Source organism: Linepithema humile, chromosome 6, assembly GCF_040581485.1.
Source record: "Linepithema humile isolate Giens D197 chromosome 6, Lhum_UNIL_v1.0, whole genome shotgun sequence".
Classification (NCBI taxonomy): domain Eukaryota; kingdom Metazoa; phylum Arthropoda; class Insecta; order Hymenoptera; family Formicidae; genus Linepithema; species Linepithema humile.
This window is the reverse complement of record NC_090133.1, coordinates 15,290,543-15,311,261: the sequence shown is the minus strand read 5'-3', so window position 1 is coordinate 15,311,261 and position 20,719 is coordinate 15,290,543. Positions and strand designations below refer to the sequence as shown.

The following is a 20,719-nucleotide window of genomic DNA, read 5'->3' as shown; positions in this document are numbered from 1 at the left end:
TTGACATCAGGAGCGATTTAAATCTACAGAAAGAGAGAGAGAAAGAGAGAGAGGGAGGGAGGGAGGGAGGGAAAGATAGAGAGATCCTATGCAACTGTTAATTCGATATCTTCTTTATTTGATTATACACATACACATTGCACAGAAAAAAAAGTAGTGTCAAATCAAATCATATTTTACATCTTAAAATGCTTGAATTTTACATGTAAATGCTTGAATTTTACATGTAAAATTATACAGTATTTATATCGTTATGGCGCGAATACGTTATATACGGCGCAAAAATGCTTGAATTTTACATGTAAATGCTTGAATTTTACATGTAAAATTATACAGTGTTTATATCGTTATGGCGCGAATACGTTATATACGTTATATACGGCGCGAAAATGCTTGAATTTTACATGTAAATGCTTGAATTTTACATGTAAAATTATACAGTGTTTATATCGTTATGGCGCGAATACGTTATATACGTTATATACGGCGCGAAAATGCTTGAATTTTACATTTAAATGCTTGAATTTTACATGTAAAATTATACAGTGTTTATATCGTTATGGCGCGAATACGTTATATACGTTATATACGGCGCGAAAATGCTTGAATTTTACATGTAAAATTATACAGTATTTATATCGTTATGGCGCGAATACGTTATATACGTTATATACGGCGCGAAAATGTTTGAATTTTACATGTAAATGCTTGAATTTTACATGTAAAATTATACAGTATTTATATCGTTATGGCGCGAATACAGTAGGAATATTTTTTACGACATAGTGGACATTTATGATCTTGCAATCGTTTTTGGCACTCACTACAAATACACAAATGTCCACATGGAACAAATATGTACGCGGCAGTAGCATTCAAGCATGTGCAGCATGTACCATTGGAGCGATTGCGCTGGCTTGATGCTATTGTACTAACAGGATGAAAAGGTAAGTGATCCTCTTCTTTATCGCTTAGACCAATCGTTCCAAAATCATCTTCTGGTGTGCGAAAAATATCTTCAAAATCTATAAAATATAAATTAATTAATGATAATAACAGGCGCGTGTTTTTAAAATAAGATCCAGTCTATCGTAAAAAAGCTACAGTTAATTACCCAGCGAGAAATGACCTATCAATCGATGTCAAATCGACATCAAATCGACATCGAAATCATCGATATTACATCATATTGATGTCGATTCGACGTCAATTCGATGAGTCATTTCTCGCTGGGTATAATTATGAAAATCTTTTAATACAAATTAAGAATGCTTTAATATACACTTAATTTTTCTAATCACCGTTTCTAGTCGACCTCGATACACTTTGTACTGTAGCATCAACTTTTTTATAATCTTAAATAATTCTGCCGTCGATAAATTGAATCATTTCATTTTGTAAGTTGAACAAATGTGTGATTATGTGATTTTGAAAACACTGACAAGAAAGTCACTTTTAAGATGTAAAATATGATTATATTTATAGGCGAGATATTAATTGTAGGGAGAAAAGTGTAGGTTAAAAAGTTCACAGTCGAATCTATTCATCCAACTCTATAGAATTGACACTGATTTTCTTTGATTATTCTTCCATACTCTGGATAATCCCACAATGATTATCACATATTTTTACACTTTAAAAGTGTAGCTTTCTTGCTAACGTTTTCAAAATGATATGGTCACACATTTGTTCGACCTTCAAAGTGAAGTGATTCAATTCAGTGACAGCAGAATTGTTTGATACCTGTATAAAAAGGCTAATGCTACGATATACAATACAAAATGCACCGACGTCAATTACGTAGAAAAATTAAATATATGTTAAATTATTTTAGTTTGCAATAAAAGATTTTTATAGCCATTGTCGTATTCTTTATGGCCAATCGGATCTAACTTTAAAAATGTGTACCGTATTATGATCACAAATGGGAATATGTATACTAACCTTCATTATGCACCATCTCATTCTGATCGCTCGAAACTGCTTCTATTTCATTTTCTTCATTATGATCAGATTCGCTCGACAACACTTCTATTTGTTGACTTCCTTGTTCAGTGCTTGTGTGTCCTGAAATAATGACAATATTTATCAACATATTCATTAATAAATATAATTTTTTTAAAATGCTTTATTTTCCATTATGTCAAATTATTACATTTATAAAATCAATAATGTACAAATCTTTATGCTGTATTAATTGTTTAGATATTTATATCGGATAATAGTATATATCATAATAATCAATTCATATTTTTATTATTTTCAAAGTTAATCGTGTTTATTTTTAAAATTATATCGATTCAAATTCTTTACAATGTGATAAAATCCCGAAAAAGATAACATCAAATTGATAAAATACATATATTATTAATTAATATTATCACAGCAATGTAATTATTGTCAGTTTAAGGTAGTACTTTCCGCGACCATACCTGAGAAAATCATATTTCTTAGGAATATTTTTAAATTTTAACTGTATATTAATAAAAATAATACCTACACCTATGTAATGTGTTAGAAAAAAATTAACCGTACCGAAGCTGAGATATTTAAAGTTAAAGTTAGCACTTTTATGTAATACGTATAAAAAATGCTAACTTTAAATATCTCAACTTCGGTACGGTCAATCTTTTTCTAACTTTACAAATGCGTAGGTAGTATTTCTATTAATATGCAGTTAAAATTTAAAAATATTCCAAAGAAATATGATTTTATCAGGTATGATCGCGGAAGTACTATACCTTAATATTTATTTCAGTTTACTATACTATATTATATAGCGAAAAATAATATGTTTTACCTGTGATTTCTTCAGTCCGTGAAAGCGTCGTAAATCTGCCGCGTCGTCCACGTCGTTTAGGAGGTCTGCCACGGTTTCTGCTTCTTGTTAGTTCGCCATCCAAAGTAAGTGTGTCCAAATGATGTGAAGTAGCTATGGAAATAATGTAAGTATATAGTCACACATAATACTCATCATATTCATTTCTAATAAAATAAATCATGTATCCATATCAATAATACATCCGATGTGGATACATTATTGATAATTCTCGATAGACATTTATTTTATTGAAAAATTTCCAAATATGAATTTCCGATATGAATGCTTCATTGAAATATAAACAAATTAAGTATACTAAATCTATCAAAGTTCTTTAAAATATATAAATAAAAACAAATTAACATTGGAAGTAATAAAATTTCGTCTCGGGTACCTACCTTCAATAGAATGAGCTTCTTCGATTTGACTTATGGGTTCGAATGTTTCAGCGGCTGGAAAATAAAAATCATTTTGTATAATTTTCTTCTTTTATATGTTCTAAAATATAACTTATAAGATATATACAAATTACACATTTTTATAAGGTATACATCTATACTGTATAACAACGCTCGGAATTAGTTGCACATTTCGAGCCGATTCAGGAAACGACGCCTCCTGTTCCCCCACTACCGCCCGGCCGCTGGCGGCCGAGCCGTCGATAGCTCCTCTGGCTCAGGAGCGTTTTATATTAGAAATAGGCTGAATTGTTTAGGCATCTCTCAGGAAATCGTAACATTTTCTTCACTACATAAATAATGTTTATTTTCATTAATACATAATATATATATATATTTAATTATTAATGAAAATAAACATTATTTATGTAGCAAAGAAAATATTACTATTTTCTGAGAGGTGCCTCAACAACCCAGCCTATTTCTTATATAAAACGCTCCTGCGCCAGAGCTATCGGCGGCTCGGCCGCCAGCGGCCGGGCGGTAGTGGGGGAACAGGAGGCGTCGTCTCCTGAATCGGCTCGAAATGTGCAACTATTTCCGAGCGCTGCTCTATAAAATACAGATTATTTTACCTCTTTGCAAATTACGACCGCGTCTCGGAGGTCTGCCACGACTGCGTGGAGGTCTGCCACGACTGCGTGGAGGTCTTCCACGATTACATGGAGGTCTTCCACGACTCCGTGGAAGATTGGTTCTGGTAATATCCAATTCTGAATCCGGCTCTGAATTAGCAACAACCGATGCTGTCAATTGGAAGAAAATAGTAATAAGTTTTTAATATTGAAAAGATATTATTTTGCAAAATATTCTATATAAAGTCAATAATTAACCGCACATGCAAATAAGTGTCAATTAATAATATAAAATCTGTGATATTTTTTCTCTTATATAATCACTGATACAGTAGATTGCGCATTTGAGTCGTATTTGAGAGTTCGTTATTAATAAACAAAAGATCTTTATCATAAGATAGATAAGCTTTACAATTTCGATTCCATAATTATGTTAACAGAGTGTGCAAGTTGATTCAAAACAAGTGTAACAAATTTAGACAGATTATTCGAGAGATTATTCTGAAAAAAAGTATAAACAAAACCTTATACATACATATATATCAATATCTATGTAATTAAAAGTTTTAAAATTTTGCCGTTGTCACAGTAAAATCATATGCTTAATAAAAGTAATCGTTGTAAACTCAAAATAAAACAAGAGGATATGCATCATTTATTTATAATTCACATTTTTATATTTAAAGAAAAAAAAAGAAAAAAAACTTAAAATGTGCTCCTTGAGCTGAATGAACGCATTGCACCAACTGTGTAAATATTAAGGATGTCAATTTTAAAAAGAAAAAGAACCTATATGTTCATATGACATTTTTTTACGAAATAATCTTCCAAATAATTTATTGAAACTTTACACTCGTTTTAAATCATCCATCCTGTATGCATGCTTACTATTACGAATAAATAATGACATAAGATAAAATAGAATAATATATCTTTTAAAAATTTTTCAGACAGTAAAATACTCAAGAAAATATTTATCGAAAATTGTCAGTGATACATCCGATATTGAATACGCTTAATTTGAATTTCCAAAATAATAATTTGAATATACTTAGAAGAATTTGCTAAATTTTATCGAAAATTCCTTTTCTTTAAACTCTAAGTAAAAAATTGTTTGTTGTTCGAATTGCCTATTCAAGATACAAAGGGATTTAATTTCTATCTAAATTAAATCTATCGCGCGCGCGCAGTCTTTTAAGAATTTACAAACGTGTGAAAATTTTAATTGAAGATAGAAGCAAAATTTTAACTCAAATTCTTTCAAACGTACCTCGTGATAATCCATGTCTGTCAGATGCAACGTTTGCAATTATTAGCTCTGTTCTATCAACCTCTTGATTTTCAATAACAGTATGTGATATGGACACAGGTTTCTGCACTGTAAACAACGAATATAAATGTTTGCAGAAATTTATAAAACTAAATTATAAATAAAAAAGTAAGGAAGAAAAATTTATTTCTTTTATTTTCATCTTACTGTGAGTATAAAAATATAGAAAAGTTTGTTTTCTACTCTGCCATAAAAGTATACGTAAATATAATAAACTATTAAAATAATTTCTATATCAATATCTTGTAGACACACTATTCACGTATTAAAATGAATCGAAAACAACGAAGCAATATAATTGTCTTTATATATTTTGACGTATTATATACGTCAAAAACAGAACGAAAGTAAAATCGCACTTTAGAAGGAATATGACCGATAAAAATGACAAAGTTAAAATATAAGATATTTATATGTACGATACCTGTATGCGCATCTAATAGATTGTTATCTATTGTTTCCTCATGTCCTGGAGTGTCATCTAAAATATCGTCTTGTAGAGCTACAATAAGAATATATTATTTTCTTTGCCCTCTTCTACAAAGTATATACTACGAAGTATTATATATATATATATATATATATATATATATATATATATATATATATGTCAATCGGCTACTCTGACGACAATTTTACATAAGAATTGGCTACTTTGACGACTTCTGGCTACTGTGACGACCGTCGTCGAAATTTTATCGATCAATCGTATACCTTGACGACTGTCGTCATAATAACTATATCAATTAATCGATCATTTTGGCGACACTGTATAGATTGACGACATTAAATCAGCGATTTCGATGACAGTAAACGAAAATTGTATAAATATATATATATAGCTTGGAATTTATTATTTTTAGTTTTATTGTAAATATAAACTGATTATGTAAAAATTTCAATTCGATACAGGGCAATAAAAGAATATATAATTATGATTATAATGATAATATAATCGAATAATTTTATGAACAAGAAATTGAAATTGAAAGCAAGAAAACAGCTATATAATGTATAAATATAAAATATGTATAAAACACAATTTCGAAATATAACTACAAAATTTCTAACTTATTTTGACTAACTTACAAAAACATTCATGCTTACATGGAAATGTTTTCTCCAATAAATAATACTTAACGAGAAATACCTCATACTGCACAACAAGATTGCAGAAACATTGTGACAACGTTTCATTGCAATATTGCAACATTGCATAAATGTGAAATATTGTTACAAGATTGCTGCAAGGTTGCAGCAACGGTAAAATGTCCGCTTTCAGAAATATTACTAAATAACAATGTATCAATATTGCAATAAAATATGTATGCAACATTATTTCGGAAATGTACGGTCAGACTGGATCTTTTATGCTTAACATTTTTCATGTGAACTTATGTACATTTTTCACTTAGCAAGCTATGCGCCGGTATTTTTGATTTTGAAACTTAGTCTCAAGATCAACAAAGTAAAGCCTATCTCAGATATTAAAGCCTATTATTGAGATTGAAGATTAAAGATTGAAATTTCATTAATCAGAACAAAAAAAATTTAGCTCCTTTCATTCCGATCAAATTTCAATCTTTAATCTTCAATTTTCAAAGCGTAGTTTGATACAGACATAGTGGCACGTAAATTGCTAAGTGAAAAATGTACACAAATTAACATGAAAAATATTATTAGACATAAAAGATCCAATGTGACCGTATAGTGATAAATTTTCTATTTATTTGATTATTATCATTTAGTTTAAAGGTAATAAAAATATAGATATACAGGGTGAGTCATTTTAAGTGACGCACTGAAATTTCTCAAAAATTATAGGAGATACAGAAAAATGGTTCAGACAAAAGTTGTTCAGGACAATGGAGGTCACCTATTTGTGCTAGTGACTTTGACCTTGAAGTCAATTTTCAAGGTCATTTGAAGGTCAGAGTTATTTTTTAAAATGAAAACCCCTATTTTTGATTCCAAAATCTAATAGCTGGTGTCAAGAGCTTTTCAAAACACTATAATGAAGTTATTTTTCATTAAGTACTTTTCGAGTTATGAGGCTTGTAAATTACAGTATTTTGACATAAAATACAAAATATCTTGTAAAACATTCAATTTTTGGGAATCTTACCTTAATACTTTTATGCATAAAATAATGAGACGAATCAATTGATATAAAGAAAACACATTGGTTTTAAAAAAAAGTATGCAGTTGCATGTTGCAAATTACATATTTTTTCTTGAAAGCAACTATGTGTTTTCTTTATACCAATTGATTCGTCTCATTATTTTATGCATAAAAGTATTAAGGTAACATTCTCAAAAACTTGTTTTACAAGATATTTTATATTTTATGTCAAAATACTGTAATTTACAAGCCTCATAACTCGAAAAGTACTTAATGAAAAATAACTTCATTATAGTGTTTTGAAAAGCTCTTGGCACCAGCTATTAGATTTTGGAATCAAAAATAGGGGTTTCCATTTAAAAAAATAACTGACCTTCAAATGACCTTGAAAATTGACTTCAAGGTCAAAGTCACTAGCACAAATAGGTAACCCCCATTGTCCTGAACAACTTTTGTCTGAACCATTTTTCTGTATCTCCTATAATTTTTGAGAAATTTCAGTGCGTCACTTAAAATGACTCACCCTGTATATTATATAATATAAATAAATATTTATTTTATTAATAATATTGCATTATATTAAAAATAATATTAAATAATGTTAAATAATATTTGATTAAAAATAATGCATTATTAACATTTTTTTGTATACTACTTATTATATTTCAAGCAATAAAAGAACATAATAGGGCATTGTTTTTACAATATTTTTAAAATGTTGCTGTAATATTGTTTGAATGATATTGCAAATTCATATCCGTATAATATATCTGCAACGTTGCACTGCAATGTACAATATTATAACATTGCTGCAATGTTGCTGCAAGCTTGTATGCTGTATGGGACATGTCACTATATATCAAAGCAGAATATGTGAGAAATGTGTGATTTAACATATGACGTTATTTTAACGACAAAATGATATATCGCTTGATTAACAAAAACTATTTTATATAAATCAATTAGTAAATATACGCATATAAAATTAACTTATACTTAAATACGCAATTCTCGATAAGAATATTAATTGTTAAAAAAATCATCAAAATTAGAAATTTTTTAAACTTCAAAATTCTCGTTACTTTATTATTATATCTAACTTTCTGTCGAAATTACAGTAGCCTACAATAGCGTTCGTTTAGTACAGCGACACTTTATATGGAACGACTATTTTATAACGACACTTCTAGTTTCAGTGAAAGTATTATTTTATATGAATCAATTATTATTAAAAACATGTATGTGATATTTACTTGCGCTCAAATACATATTAATATTAATGAATAATATAAGAATATTAATTCTTAAAAAATCATCAAAATCGAAGCACTTAAAGTTTCAAGATTCTCATAAGTTACGAGAAACCATGAAGCATAATATAAACAGTTAATTACAACTTAGTACTTATTATTTTACTTAGCAATAAACAAGGTTAAACTACAAGTAAGGCGATCCTGGAGCCGTCTGTTTTACCGATTTCTTTAAATGCAATTTTATTTCTTTTTAGCTGTTTAGAATAAAAAATTCTTTTCTGTAATTAAAATACATATGCTAATGCATCGATGACGACTCAATTTGATCGGATTTTTTATTCCATTTAGCCAAAAAATAGAATAACTTTTGTCTGAACCATTTTTCTGTATCTCCTATAATTATTAAAAATAGAAGGTAAAACACATCGGATTTATTTTCAGCCACTGTAAAGCGTATCTACAAAAATGTTGTTAAAAAAAGTTGTTTTATATAAAGTGTCGTCATACTATCCAAACGCTCTGAATTCTCAGTAACGTATTTATCTGAAATATCCGACATTATTTAACATTCATAAATATAAAATAGAAATTATTAGAAAAAATATAGAAATTTTCTATGTAATATAACAAGTGATTTCATAAAAAAGTATAAGATTCATATTATATGGTGAATGTGTAACATTAAAAATTTATATAACTATCATGCAAGCGCCCTGTATTGCTATAGAGGTTGATTACGTCAGACTGTGATGTCACAAAATTTCCTATCGTCTACTTTCATACATATATATGAAGATTCAACAGCAAGAAATTCTACAAATACCATTTTTGTAATAGAGAAAAAATTTGTTGATTAAAAAAGCAATCATTTAAAATACAGTCATTTATTTCAAAAGTATGCTCAATTTCTACTTCGCATTGCAAAAGAATTGCGAATTAAAGATTACAATTTAATTAATCAGAACGAAAATAATCATTAAAATTATATGATTATTGAATTTTAATCTCAGTTCGCAATTCCATAATTTGACACGAGTTTTAGTTCGTATTTGATTTTAATTGGTTTATTTGGTCTATTGGTCTATCATTATTATTTATGAAATATAGTTGTTTATTTGGAAAGTGATGTAAATTCAATTCTGAAAGAAATAGCAAATTTGGTTTCTTTCAACAAAATTTGAACTTGTCCTTAAAAAGAATTAATATAGATAATTAATTACTACAGCAAAAAAGAATTAAAAATTAAAAATTCTTTAAATGATTATAATTGTAAGCATACAAGCGTCATAATTATATTTACATTTATTACAGAAAAAAATATCTCAACATTTACAACAAGATGTATTGTATATATTCATTCAAATATAAAATTCTCTTTTCTGTCTCGGCACTCACCATTAGGGCTATTCTACAATAAGCCGTAAATCGTATAGTCATAAGAAATTGACCAATTACAGACAAATCACATAAGAATTCATCGACTGTGATTGCTCAATTTCTTATGACTTTACGACTCACGGCTTATTGTAGAAAGCCTATTAGTCTTAAGAAATGATAATCACAGTCGATTATTCTTCTGTGATTTGTCTGTGATTGATCAATTTTTTAAGATTAAGACTAAGATTAAGATTAATACCGAAGCATAAATTAGTCATCAAACTGTGTGATAATGTATAAAGATATGTTTGTTTTTAGCTAAGATAGTACACTGCCCGTCAATGATTCGCTGGGTAGTGCAGTAGCCCTAACTTATTAGTCTAAGCCTAGATCTACAATAAGTATAGCCGTAAGAAATTGATCACTCACAAAACATAAAAGAATAATCGACTATGATTGGTCAATTTCTTACGCCTTAAAGCTTATTACATCTATTGTAAATTTAGGCCTATGGCGAATTCCCACTGAGCGCGTCACGCATCTTGTTCTATTTTATTCCATTCCATTACCATGCAATAAAATGAGATGCTTTAATTGGTTAATTTGTGACGCTGACGGATGACGCGACGCGTGACATATACGCTCAGAACATATTTGTCAGTAGGAATTCGCCATTAGGTCGATAAGTTAGAGGTTAGAGCTACTGTACGACCCAGCGAATCATAGACGGGCATTATACGTGAAAAACAGAGACGATGATACCTTATAGATACTATCTCTCTCGACATCAAGATTATCAGGCAGAAACAAAGGCAACGTTCGTATTAAACAGTAACCTAGCAATAAACAAACTAACTTAGCAACGATTATTTTTTGTATAATCGGCTATGAAACATGTAGAAACGTGTACGTTCGCGCTTTAACCACATTCAACCATGCTATAAATATTATCCAAAGAGTTGTATTGAAAATAGAAATTCTAATATGTACGCCTTAGTAAAATTTCATGATGGTATTTATCACGTGTGCAAATCAAATCTTATTACTTGTAAAGGCGTTACAAAAGCTACATACAGTGATAGACGTAAGTACCCAGCAAATATTATAGCGAAAAATGGTAAGTTGGAATTTTTTTATATTTTATAATGTATATTTTATATACGTTTTCAATGTTATTATTATATGTAAGTAATATCAATCACCATTATACGGTGGATATCAATGTTTTCTAAACTGAAATTGCACGCATATCAAAATATATTAGCACATGCATGAAAATGATATAGAGAAATGATGTAGCGAAAAAGCAAGAGCTGAGTATGCTCTGATATGTGCGTACAATTTTAGATAAAAAGGCATTAGTCTCATTGTGTTACTTGGTAATTATATTATTTATAAAGAAAATACAGAATTTTACAATGTATATAATAGCAAATTTCTCTAAATCCAATATTCATATTTTTTCATTATTGTACGAATAATCATAATTTTAATGTCTAATTATTTTTCTATTTGTTTTCATTCCAAAAAGTATAAATATCAATTCAATTCTTTAACGATGGTTTAAGAATGACTAATTAATTGCAATTGATTAATTAAAAGATTTTTACTTATAGTAGAGAGAGAGAGCTTCATCAAAGCTTTATTTGTTTTAATATAAAAGTCACATGTAATATTATTTTAGTTTGAAGAAAAAACTTTATAAATATGACATATTGAATTAAAAAACTGAATTATTATTATTAAATAGATTACTATTGAATATCTTTTTTATCATTACAGATAACAAAGCTATATTACACGAAATAAAACAGAATATATTTGCAAATAAACCACGTGTGTTTTGTAAAAAAATTTATTTCCAAAGTAGAAAGAGAAATACAAAATACAAAAATTATGATTATGAAAGGACTACGAATACCTGCGTATTCAAAGGTAAGTACAATATTATTAATTATTGCATTAATTATTTGACTTTTTTTCATAAGCATTAATGTAATGTAATATTTATTTACTTTAAAAATCATTACTTCTGATACATTTAATTAATATCATCAATTATTTAATATGTCAATAGTAATATACTTTTTTTCTTATGTTAGATATTAACACAACGACTTTTATGAATACATGAATACAATGAATACAAAAACGTTTCTACTGTACATGCTAAAATGTAATGCATATTTCTTTTTTATTTTTGTATTAGATATTAACATTTTCTAAATTCAGAGAAATTTTAGCAATTATACACTTTTTAACAATATATTCATGTTTGAGTATTCATAAAAAACTGAGAATAATGTTTCGCAATGTTCTTTTTTTAAATATATGTTTGTTTTGTATTATAAAGATTACTTAATAATGCTAACTTTCAAATTATTTTTTAATAATAATCTGTAAATTATTATCATTTTCTCAAATAAAGAAAACGACAAATCGGAAACAGAAATTAAGACCTACAATTATAAAGACACTAATGTCTTAATATCTTTTGGTACGATTAATTAATATTATTATCTATATTATCAGTATATTATCAATATATTATTATCCATTATAACTTTATTCAATATTTCATGATATGGATGAGATGCATATAGGCCGGTATTCATAGTCGATTCTAATATTTAAGACCGTTTTAAGTACAGTCTTAAAATGTGACAGAGCCCTATTAGCGTCTTAAAACATTACTTAAGACGATCTTAAAATAAGAACGGACTATGAATACCGATCATAATATACTTTTTTTTCAAATACAGTCATTATGAATGCATAACCAAATAAAACGCATGATTGAAAGTTTTTTTTATCACAAATTTTGTAGGTGTATCAAAAAGTTTATATCAATCTCTTTAAGTATGTTTCTATAAATGCTAGAATGTATATTTTTCTTTTTTCCAATTAATAAATCAATCATCGACGAAAATAAAGGAAACGACGAACTGGAAACATCAGATATCCCAGTGATCATTGAAAAAAATAGAAACAATTGTTCAACTGAAACTGAAAGCAAGGAGAGTGGTATTGAAATGTTTGATGTTCCAATGCATAACAGTGAGTGTTCAAAATATTTTCATCTATTCCATGTATTAAAGATTGGCATAAATGCATTAACACATTTAGCAAATTTAGAGTAGTTAGAAATTTTGGCAATAATCCACTTCCTAATTACACATATATATGTTTGACTTAATAATTTGTAAGAATAAAAATAATATTCTATAAAAGTTTTGTAAAATATTCTGTAAATATTTTGTAAAACTTTTTTTCTAATATAATTTCTTTCATACTAGTTTCTATACTAGTTTTTCATGATAAATGTTACTTTTCAAGGCTAAATTTTAAAATTATTTTTTAAAGTAATATTGTAATTATTGAATAAAGTAATATTTTAAAGTAAAATTATTTTTTAAAGTAATATCATGTTAAAGAGTTTATTCATTGTTTCATGACATATACGAGATAATATAATATAACAAATTTCGACAGTCACTTTCTAAAGACATATTCACATGTTTCATTATTTATAATTTGTAAAAATAAGACTAATATTCCGTAAAAGTTTTTTCTTTTTAATATACATATATATGTGTTTCGCATGAATGTTCACTAATACTAAATTTAATTTTTTTTTAAATAATATTTAAGTTATTATTGTTTTCTCCAATAAATAACAGTAATTAATACATATTAAAACAAAACGCATATAACTGAAACTTAATCATAAATAATTTTGTAAGAGCGTATTAAAAAATTTATGCCAGTCTCTCTAAGTACATTTCTATTACGAAAGCTAGAATATAATGCACATTTTCTTTTTTGCTATTACATTAAGATATAGATAAACCAACCATAACAGTCACTGATGAAAGTAGAAGGTATGACAGACCAGAAACAGCAGAAATAGAAATTAAGGATTGTGATTATCTAGACACCAGTAATGTTCCAACATCTTCTAGTACGATTAATTAATATATTTTATCCATTACAATTTTATTCAATATTTCATGATATGAATGAAATACATAATATACTTTTTTTCTACATCAGATATCAACGCAGTAATCATCGAAAATGGAAATAGTTGTCCAACTGAGATTCAAAGCAAAGATAGTAATATAGAAACGTTTGATGTTCCAATACATAACAGTGAGTATTCAAAATATATATTTCCATGTTTTCTATATATTAGGCTGCATTAACATTTACTAAATTTAGAATTATTAAAAACTTGGCAATCATAAACCAGTAGTCATATATATAGTCGGTTCTTATATATAAGATTTTCTTAAGTATAATCTTAAAACATAAATCAATCATATACAATTTTTATAATTTTATTAAAATTATAATAATACTAATCTTTCAAACAACACTGAGCCAGTGCTGGTAGCTCTGGCAACCAGTATTGGACCGTTCGTAAGATCAACACTGGATCAGTGCAGGCTAACTACACTGAACCAGTATCGTTTATCAGTATTGGGACAAACTTATCATCCGACGCTGCGCCAAAACTGAGCCAGTAGTGTTGCCAGTACTGCAATTCAGGCAATCATTACTGGTCCAGTATTGGGCCGATTGCAAAATCCTATATGGGTAAGGACGGAGCGGCAACAGAAAAGAAAGATTGCTATTATCAGGAGAGCACTGATCTTCGAGCATCTTCTAGTATAATTAACGAAAATAAGAGTAACGATAGACTAGAAACAGAAAAAAACTGTTCTTATAAAAAAACCATTGATCTTCCTACATCTGGTATATTTAACTAATTATAGATTATATCTGCAATTACTATTTGATTATATGAACAAAGTACTAATATATCTTTTTTCTTATATCAGATATTAATACAATTTTGAATAAAAATGAGAACGTATGTCACAGTGAAATACAAAATATAGACTGTAATATTAATGGAATTTCAGATGTGCTTTTACCTTGTGGTTAGTATTTTTAATATTATGAATTATCTATAATCTATTTTATAAGTTTTAAAGAAAGATAATATATTTTTCAATTTTAATATTAGATTTGGTTAGTAAATCAATTAGTAAATCAGTAAGCATCGATAAAGACATAAGCAATGAAAGAACTGATAAATTCAATGAAGTCTGGCAAGATGTTGAAATTTTATTATCTTGTGGTAAATTTATTTTCATATTTTTCATAATACTAGTTACTTCTGAAAATTATTTTGATGATAACTACTGATTACATCATTATAATTGTTTTTGTTAGAACCTTTGTCAGAACCTGCAAGTATACAGACATGTAATGCAGTTGAAAATAATCTGGAAATTGACAATATTAACATGGACGTCTCATTAACAGGTATGTTTCTTATTTTCTAGTTTGGGAAGTAACATGTTATTGTAACGTGTTATTGTTACTTTATTCTTTCTGAAACAGTAACATACTTATATTTTTTTTAGTAACAACGAATTTAACATTTTCTTTTATTGTTACTTTTTACATTTTGAACCTATTTCTGATGTATTGTTTATGTATTTAATCTTTAATTAGTATATTATTTTTTATATTTAAAATATCTTAAGTATAAAGATAATCATAAATCAATCATATATTAGTGTAGTTCTATGATACATTAGCTGCATATTTTAAAAACAAACTGTCTTTACTTTAAATTAAAAATTCACATTAAAATTTTTGAACATAAGATCAACAGTGCAAAAACGTATAAATTTTGCTATATTTATAAGTTTAATGAATCAACAATTTTTATTTGCATTTTAAGCATTTTAAAATATTTCTCTTTAAATTTGTGTGGTATTTTGAAATTAAGATTATATTGCTTTTAATAATATTTGAACAAAAACATTTAAAAAATAAATTTTTAAATTTGATATTGGTTTAACATTTAAAAAATAACGATGACAAATTAAAAGTAACTTTTAAAAAGTAACTTTCCCAATTTTGATTGTATTATAATTGAATATGTTGAATATTACAAAAAAAATTAATGAAGCTTAATATTTCTTATGCAGTAAGTAATACCTGAATTCATTATCACTTGCTGTTATGCATTATTAAATAAGCTTATTTGTTTTCATTCTATTTTTTTGTTTACAGATTTACTTAACATATCTCCATCTACATTTATTTTAGATGATTGTGTTAGAAGAATATCTTTTAATACTACTGGTATGTAAAAGTTAATTATATTTAATATTTTTGAGGAATTTGTAAAATAGTAGAATCAGTCATTTATAGGATTTAAAACTAAATATTTCAAAAACTATATTAATATCAAAATAAAACAGAATGGAAGTTATTTTTTAATATAGTTCAAATTGAGATTTTACATTACTCTTACAATATATCTTTCGCGTATTTTCTTGTAAATGTAAAATTAAAATTAACAATGTGACCACCTAGTTATTAATCACTATTTTCATGTAGTTATAATTTTGATTGCTAAGATTAGGAATGTTTAGATGTAAAAACACATGAATATTATTATAGGAGCTAGATACAAAATATAGTAAATGATCCTGACATCCTTTTTGAAGTATTAAATTTGTTACAATGGACATCATAAACAATATATATTTTTTGCAATAATATATGAAAATTTATGTTATAACAATTGTCTTTATTATCTATATTGAAAAGTAAAAACCTGAGTATGATATTTCGATAATAATAAAATGTTTTCCTAACTTTAAATTGCTAATATTATATATGAGATATCACAGATTGTTTGCAAGTTTCTAAGCAGTTTTTATTATTAAAATATATCATATTTTATAATTAACTTTTTAATTTTAAGTATTTAATTTTGATTTTAATTTTATAACAAATTATACGTATATTTTTAAAAATTTATATTTGTAGATGATACGTGTAATTCTATTACATGTCAAAATGTGAGTCAAATAGGAAATGAAGCAAATGTCCAAATATCATCAACACTTGGTATGTAAATTGTAAAAGCTCTTTTTGATTATTTTTGTAAATTTATTAAGATTCTTGGTCCTTTATTATAGATTTTAGCTTTATGATAAAAAAAGAGAAAATTTTATGAAGAATTCTTATAAGATAGTTCAAATAAAAAGATATATTTATAAGATAAGATTAATTTAGACTTTATAAAATACTCAGAAAACTTTTTTCTTCTGTTTTGATAAATATCAATAAAATTAATGTGATATATCTAATTAAAAACCAAATAACACACAACTTTATATCTGTTTGTTATATTTAGTACAGTTCAAAAAAGTTATTAAGCAAAAGAAAAATTTTCGGAAATATAAATTATTTTTCAATTATGTGATTTTTTAATGTGATTTTTAATTTTATAGCTTATTATCGATTTATTATTACAGTTATTGATTACTAAAGCAAAAAGAAAGTTTTTTTTCTATACTTTATTAAGTTATTTAATTAATTACAAATATCATTGTATATATATTTTTATTTCAAGATATATTTTGCAAGAATTTTGAACATGAATTTTTTCGCTTTTGATGTCATGAGTTGAGATAACTAAGGTAATGAACGAAATGAATTAAACCCAATACTTACCTAATCTACATCTTTTTTTTACAGACGTTGAAAATGGTAAAGAAAGTAGTGAATCAGAATATGTACCATCAGAAGATGAACATTTATCGGATAATGAACTGCCACAAAAACGCAAATCAAGCTTAAACACAACTGTAACTTCAATGTCAAGTTTAGATGCCTCGCAAATTAATGGTAATGGATGCAACGATGAAAATATGTATGTAGAGACTTCTAATGCAAGATCTCCTAAAAAAAACTATTGTATATTTTGTTCAAAATTGCAAACACAACTTGCACGACATCTAGAAAAAGTACATCGTAATGAATTGGATGTAAAAAGGTTTACGGCTTTACCCAAAAATAACACAGAAAGGAAAAAAATTATAGAAATTTTACGAAAAAATGGCAATTTTAAATTTAATACAAATTCGACATTGAATAATGGACAACTTATAGTATCTAGACGTCCCAATGAAAAATATAACAAGCTCGCCAGAGATTTTATTGCTTGCTCAAAATGTAAAGGTTTCTTTGCAAAAAGTACAATACGTCATCATTCTCGAACCTGCTTTGGAAAAGATTTTCGGAAGAATAAATGTATTATGATAATGGGTAGAAAAATTATGTGCAGGTTACATTCTTCGGCAAATGAAACTTTGAAGAAAATGGTATTTCCAGTCATGCGTGAAGACGAGATTACACGCATTATAAGATATGATGAATTATTGATTTTATTTGGAAATAAACTCTGCATTAAATACAAATCTCAACATCATCATGACATGATACGTGCAAGATTGCGTCTTCTTGGCCGCTTCCTTTTGGCATTAAAAAGTATAAATAAAAATATAAAAAACTTTGAATCGCTATATCGTCCAGCAGTATATGATGACTGTATCCATGCGATAAATATAGTTGCAAGATATAATGATGAAGAAAAAATATATGAAGCTCCTGCAGTGGCGGCAAACTTATCCACTTTAATTAAACACATTGGAAATCTTCTTATCGCAGAATGTATAAAGAGGGAAGATTCAGAAAAAAAGAAACTAGTTAAAGACTTCTTAAAGTTATTAGTTGTTGATATTGGGACAAGTGTAAATAAGACTGTTATGGAAACACAATCAGCTCAGAAAAGACGTAAAAAAGTTATTCTACCATCATTGGAAGATATCAAAATATTATATAAATATTTGGAAAAAAAGCGAATTGAAGCTTTTACAACACTACAACAATCCTTTTCTTATCATAGTTGGCTTTCTTTAGCAGAAGCTACACTAATATCTGTACTTGTATTTAATAGACGACGGTCGGGAGAAATGGAGCGAATTCTTATTGAAGATTTCCAAAGTTACGAAAAACTACATGAAAACGTAAATACCGACATTTATACATTATTATCAAAAAAAATAAAAAAATTGCGGAAAAATATATTCGATTCTGTATTAGGGGCAAATTGGGCCGTGGAGTGCCCGTTTTATTAACAAAGCAGTTATTTGAAAGTATTAATTTAATTTTAAAATTTCGCAAAGAAGCTGAAATACCTAAAACAAATCCTTACGTATTTGCATTACCTGGCTATAATAAAAAAAGATTTAGACATCTTAAAGCCTGCATTTTATTACGAAAATTTGCAGAAGAATGTAATGCAAGTCAGTCTACTACTTTGCGTGCTACAGAATTGCGGAAGCATGTGGCAACATACTGTATTCAATTAAATCTTGATGAGATTGATGTATCTGATCTTGCTACATTTATGGGTCATTCTGAGAAAATACATAAGGATCATTATAGACAACCATTGGCAAGCAGAGATATATTAAAAGTTTCACAATATTTGGAAGCAGTTCAAGGAAATAAAAATATTTCAGATGACGAAACTTCAACAAATAACAGTTCCGAAAGTGATGAAGAAGCAAAACAGAACAACTTTAATAGCTCAAATAAAGAAAATATACATTCAGGTAATAACATTTTACATTTGTATTTCTTATGCATAATATTCTATTTCTATACAATATATATACATATATATATATAATTCCTTTCAAATATTCACAAACATTTATTTCAGACACAAATTTATATGACTTACCTGATGATATAATACATAATCAACAAAGGAATAGCGATGGAAAAAAAAAACAAAAACGTTCAAGTGAGTATTTTACATTAAATATGTGAAATTTTAATGTTGTATGTTTTATTTTTCTAAGAATTGTTTAAAAATGTTTGCAGAGTCTTGTATCTTATATATACAGGGTGATTCAAAATAACCTGATGTCCTTGCAATGCCATATTCTTGAGCGAATTCTGAGACAATTTTTCCTTTTACAAAATTTTGTCCGAAGCTTAGTTTTCGAGTTATAATTGAAAATAGTTTGCTACTTACGAGTCCGATAGTTATAATTGAAAATAGATAGCAACTTACGAGTTCGGTACAACGGACAGACAGAGACGGTGTAATGCGTCATGAGACGATAGTAAACACTTGACAGTCTCATTATACGTTGCGCGTCCCTGCCTGCCTGTTGTACCGAACTCGTAAGTTGCTATCTATTTTCAATTATAACTCGAAAACTAAGCTTCGGACAAAATTTTGTAAAAGGAAAAATCGTCTCAGAATTCGCTTAAGAATATGGCATTGCAAGGACATCAGGTTATTTTGAATCACCCTGTATATATATATATATATATATATATCATAGAGATTATATAAAAGTTATGAGTTATAAGAGTTACAAGTTATAAGAAATTATGGCACAAAAGTGTTTGTAAATCTCATGTACCTATTTTAGTATAATGTTTAACAACATTTCTTTTTAAATTTAATTTTCAGTATACTTTTTATTTTATTTTTAGTATAATTTTTTCTTTTAACATTTCATTTTTTTCTCAAATTTATATATCATGATTATTATTATATATTATTTATACGTATATAAGTATCACTTTAACAATACTGGTTTTTTTTACTAGCATCGCCATATGGAAAAACTAAAAGAATTCGTTGGTCTCAGAAAGAACAAGAAACAGCACTTCATGCATTTGCTAAACATATGGAAAATTTAACATTACCCTCTTTGAGAGAAATACAAGAAGTAAAGAAACAGTACACTTCTCTTGCACAACGTACATCCCCACAAATAAAAACGTGGATACATAATAAACAAAAAGCTTTTCGTAAACAATGTGAGTATGTATTATGTTAATACTTAAAAACATTTTTAAAATAGAAAATTAATTATTGTTA

At 27.2% G+C, this 20,719-nt stretch overlaps 2 protein-coding genes across 6 annotated transcripts; one reads left to right on the top strand and one right to left on the bottom strand.

Moving 5' to 3' along the window:
• Positions 1 to 681: 681 nt before the first annotated feature.
• On the bottom strand, positions 682 to 5,139 carry LOC105668167 (uncharacterized). Its single transcript, XM_067356879.1, has 6 exons — positions 5,121 to 5,139; positions 3,855 to 4,025; positions 3,220 to 3,273; positions 2,801 to 2,932; positions 1,945 to 2,067; positions 682 to 1,025 (listed from the first exon to the last, which is right to left on the bottom strand). The coding sequence occupies exons 1-6, from the start codon at positions 5,137 to 5,139 to the stop codon at positions 739 to 741; spliced, it is 786 nt and encodes a 261-aa protein (XP_067212980.1). The 3' UTR covers positions 682 to 738.
• Positions 5,140 to 9,886: 4,747 nt separating this feature from the next.
• On the top strand, positions 9,887 to 20,619 carry LOC105679936 (uncharacterized). Of its 5 annotated transcripts, none has more exons than XR_010890588.1 (13): positions 9,890 to 11,020; positions 11,719 to 11,871; positions 12,871 to 12,993; positions 13,775 to 13,897; positions 13,990 to 14,088; positions 14,781 to 14,882; positions 14,969 to 15,082; positions 15,178 to 15,270; positions 16,030 to 16,101; positions 16,795 to 16,875; positions 17,509 to 19,430; positions 19,541 to 19,624; positions 20,446 to 20,619. XR_010890588.1 is itself a non-coding variant. In XM_067356480.1 (10 exons), exons 1-10 carry the CDS (start codon positions 10,921 to 10,923, stop codon positions 16,881 to 16,883), a joined length of 1,101 nt encoding a protein of 366 aa, XP_067212581.1. In that variant the 5' UTR covers positions 9,887 to 10,920; the 3' UTR covers positions 16,884 to 17,139. The 5 variants fall into 5 exon arrangements, 1 of the variants encoding a protein (XP_067212581.1); XR_010890587.1 differs by having other exon boundaries at positions 9,890 to 11,053; XR_010890589.1 differs by lacking the exon at positions 14,969 to 15,082 and having other exon boundaries at positions 9,890 to 11,053.
• The last annotated feature ends 100 nt before the right edge of the window (positions 20,620 to 20,719 follow it).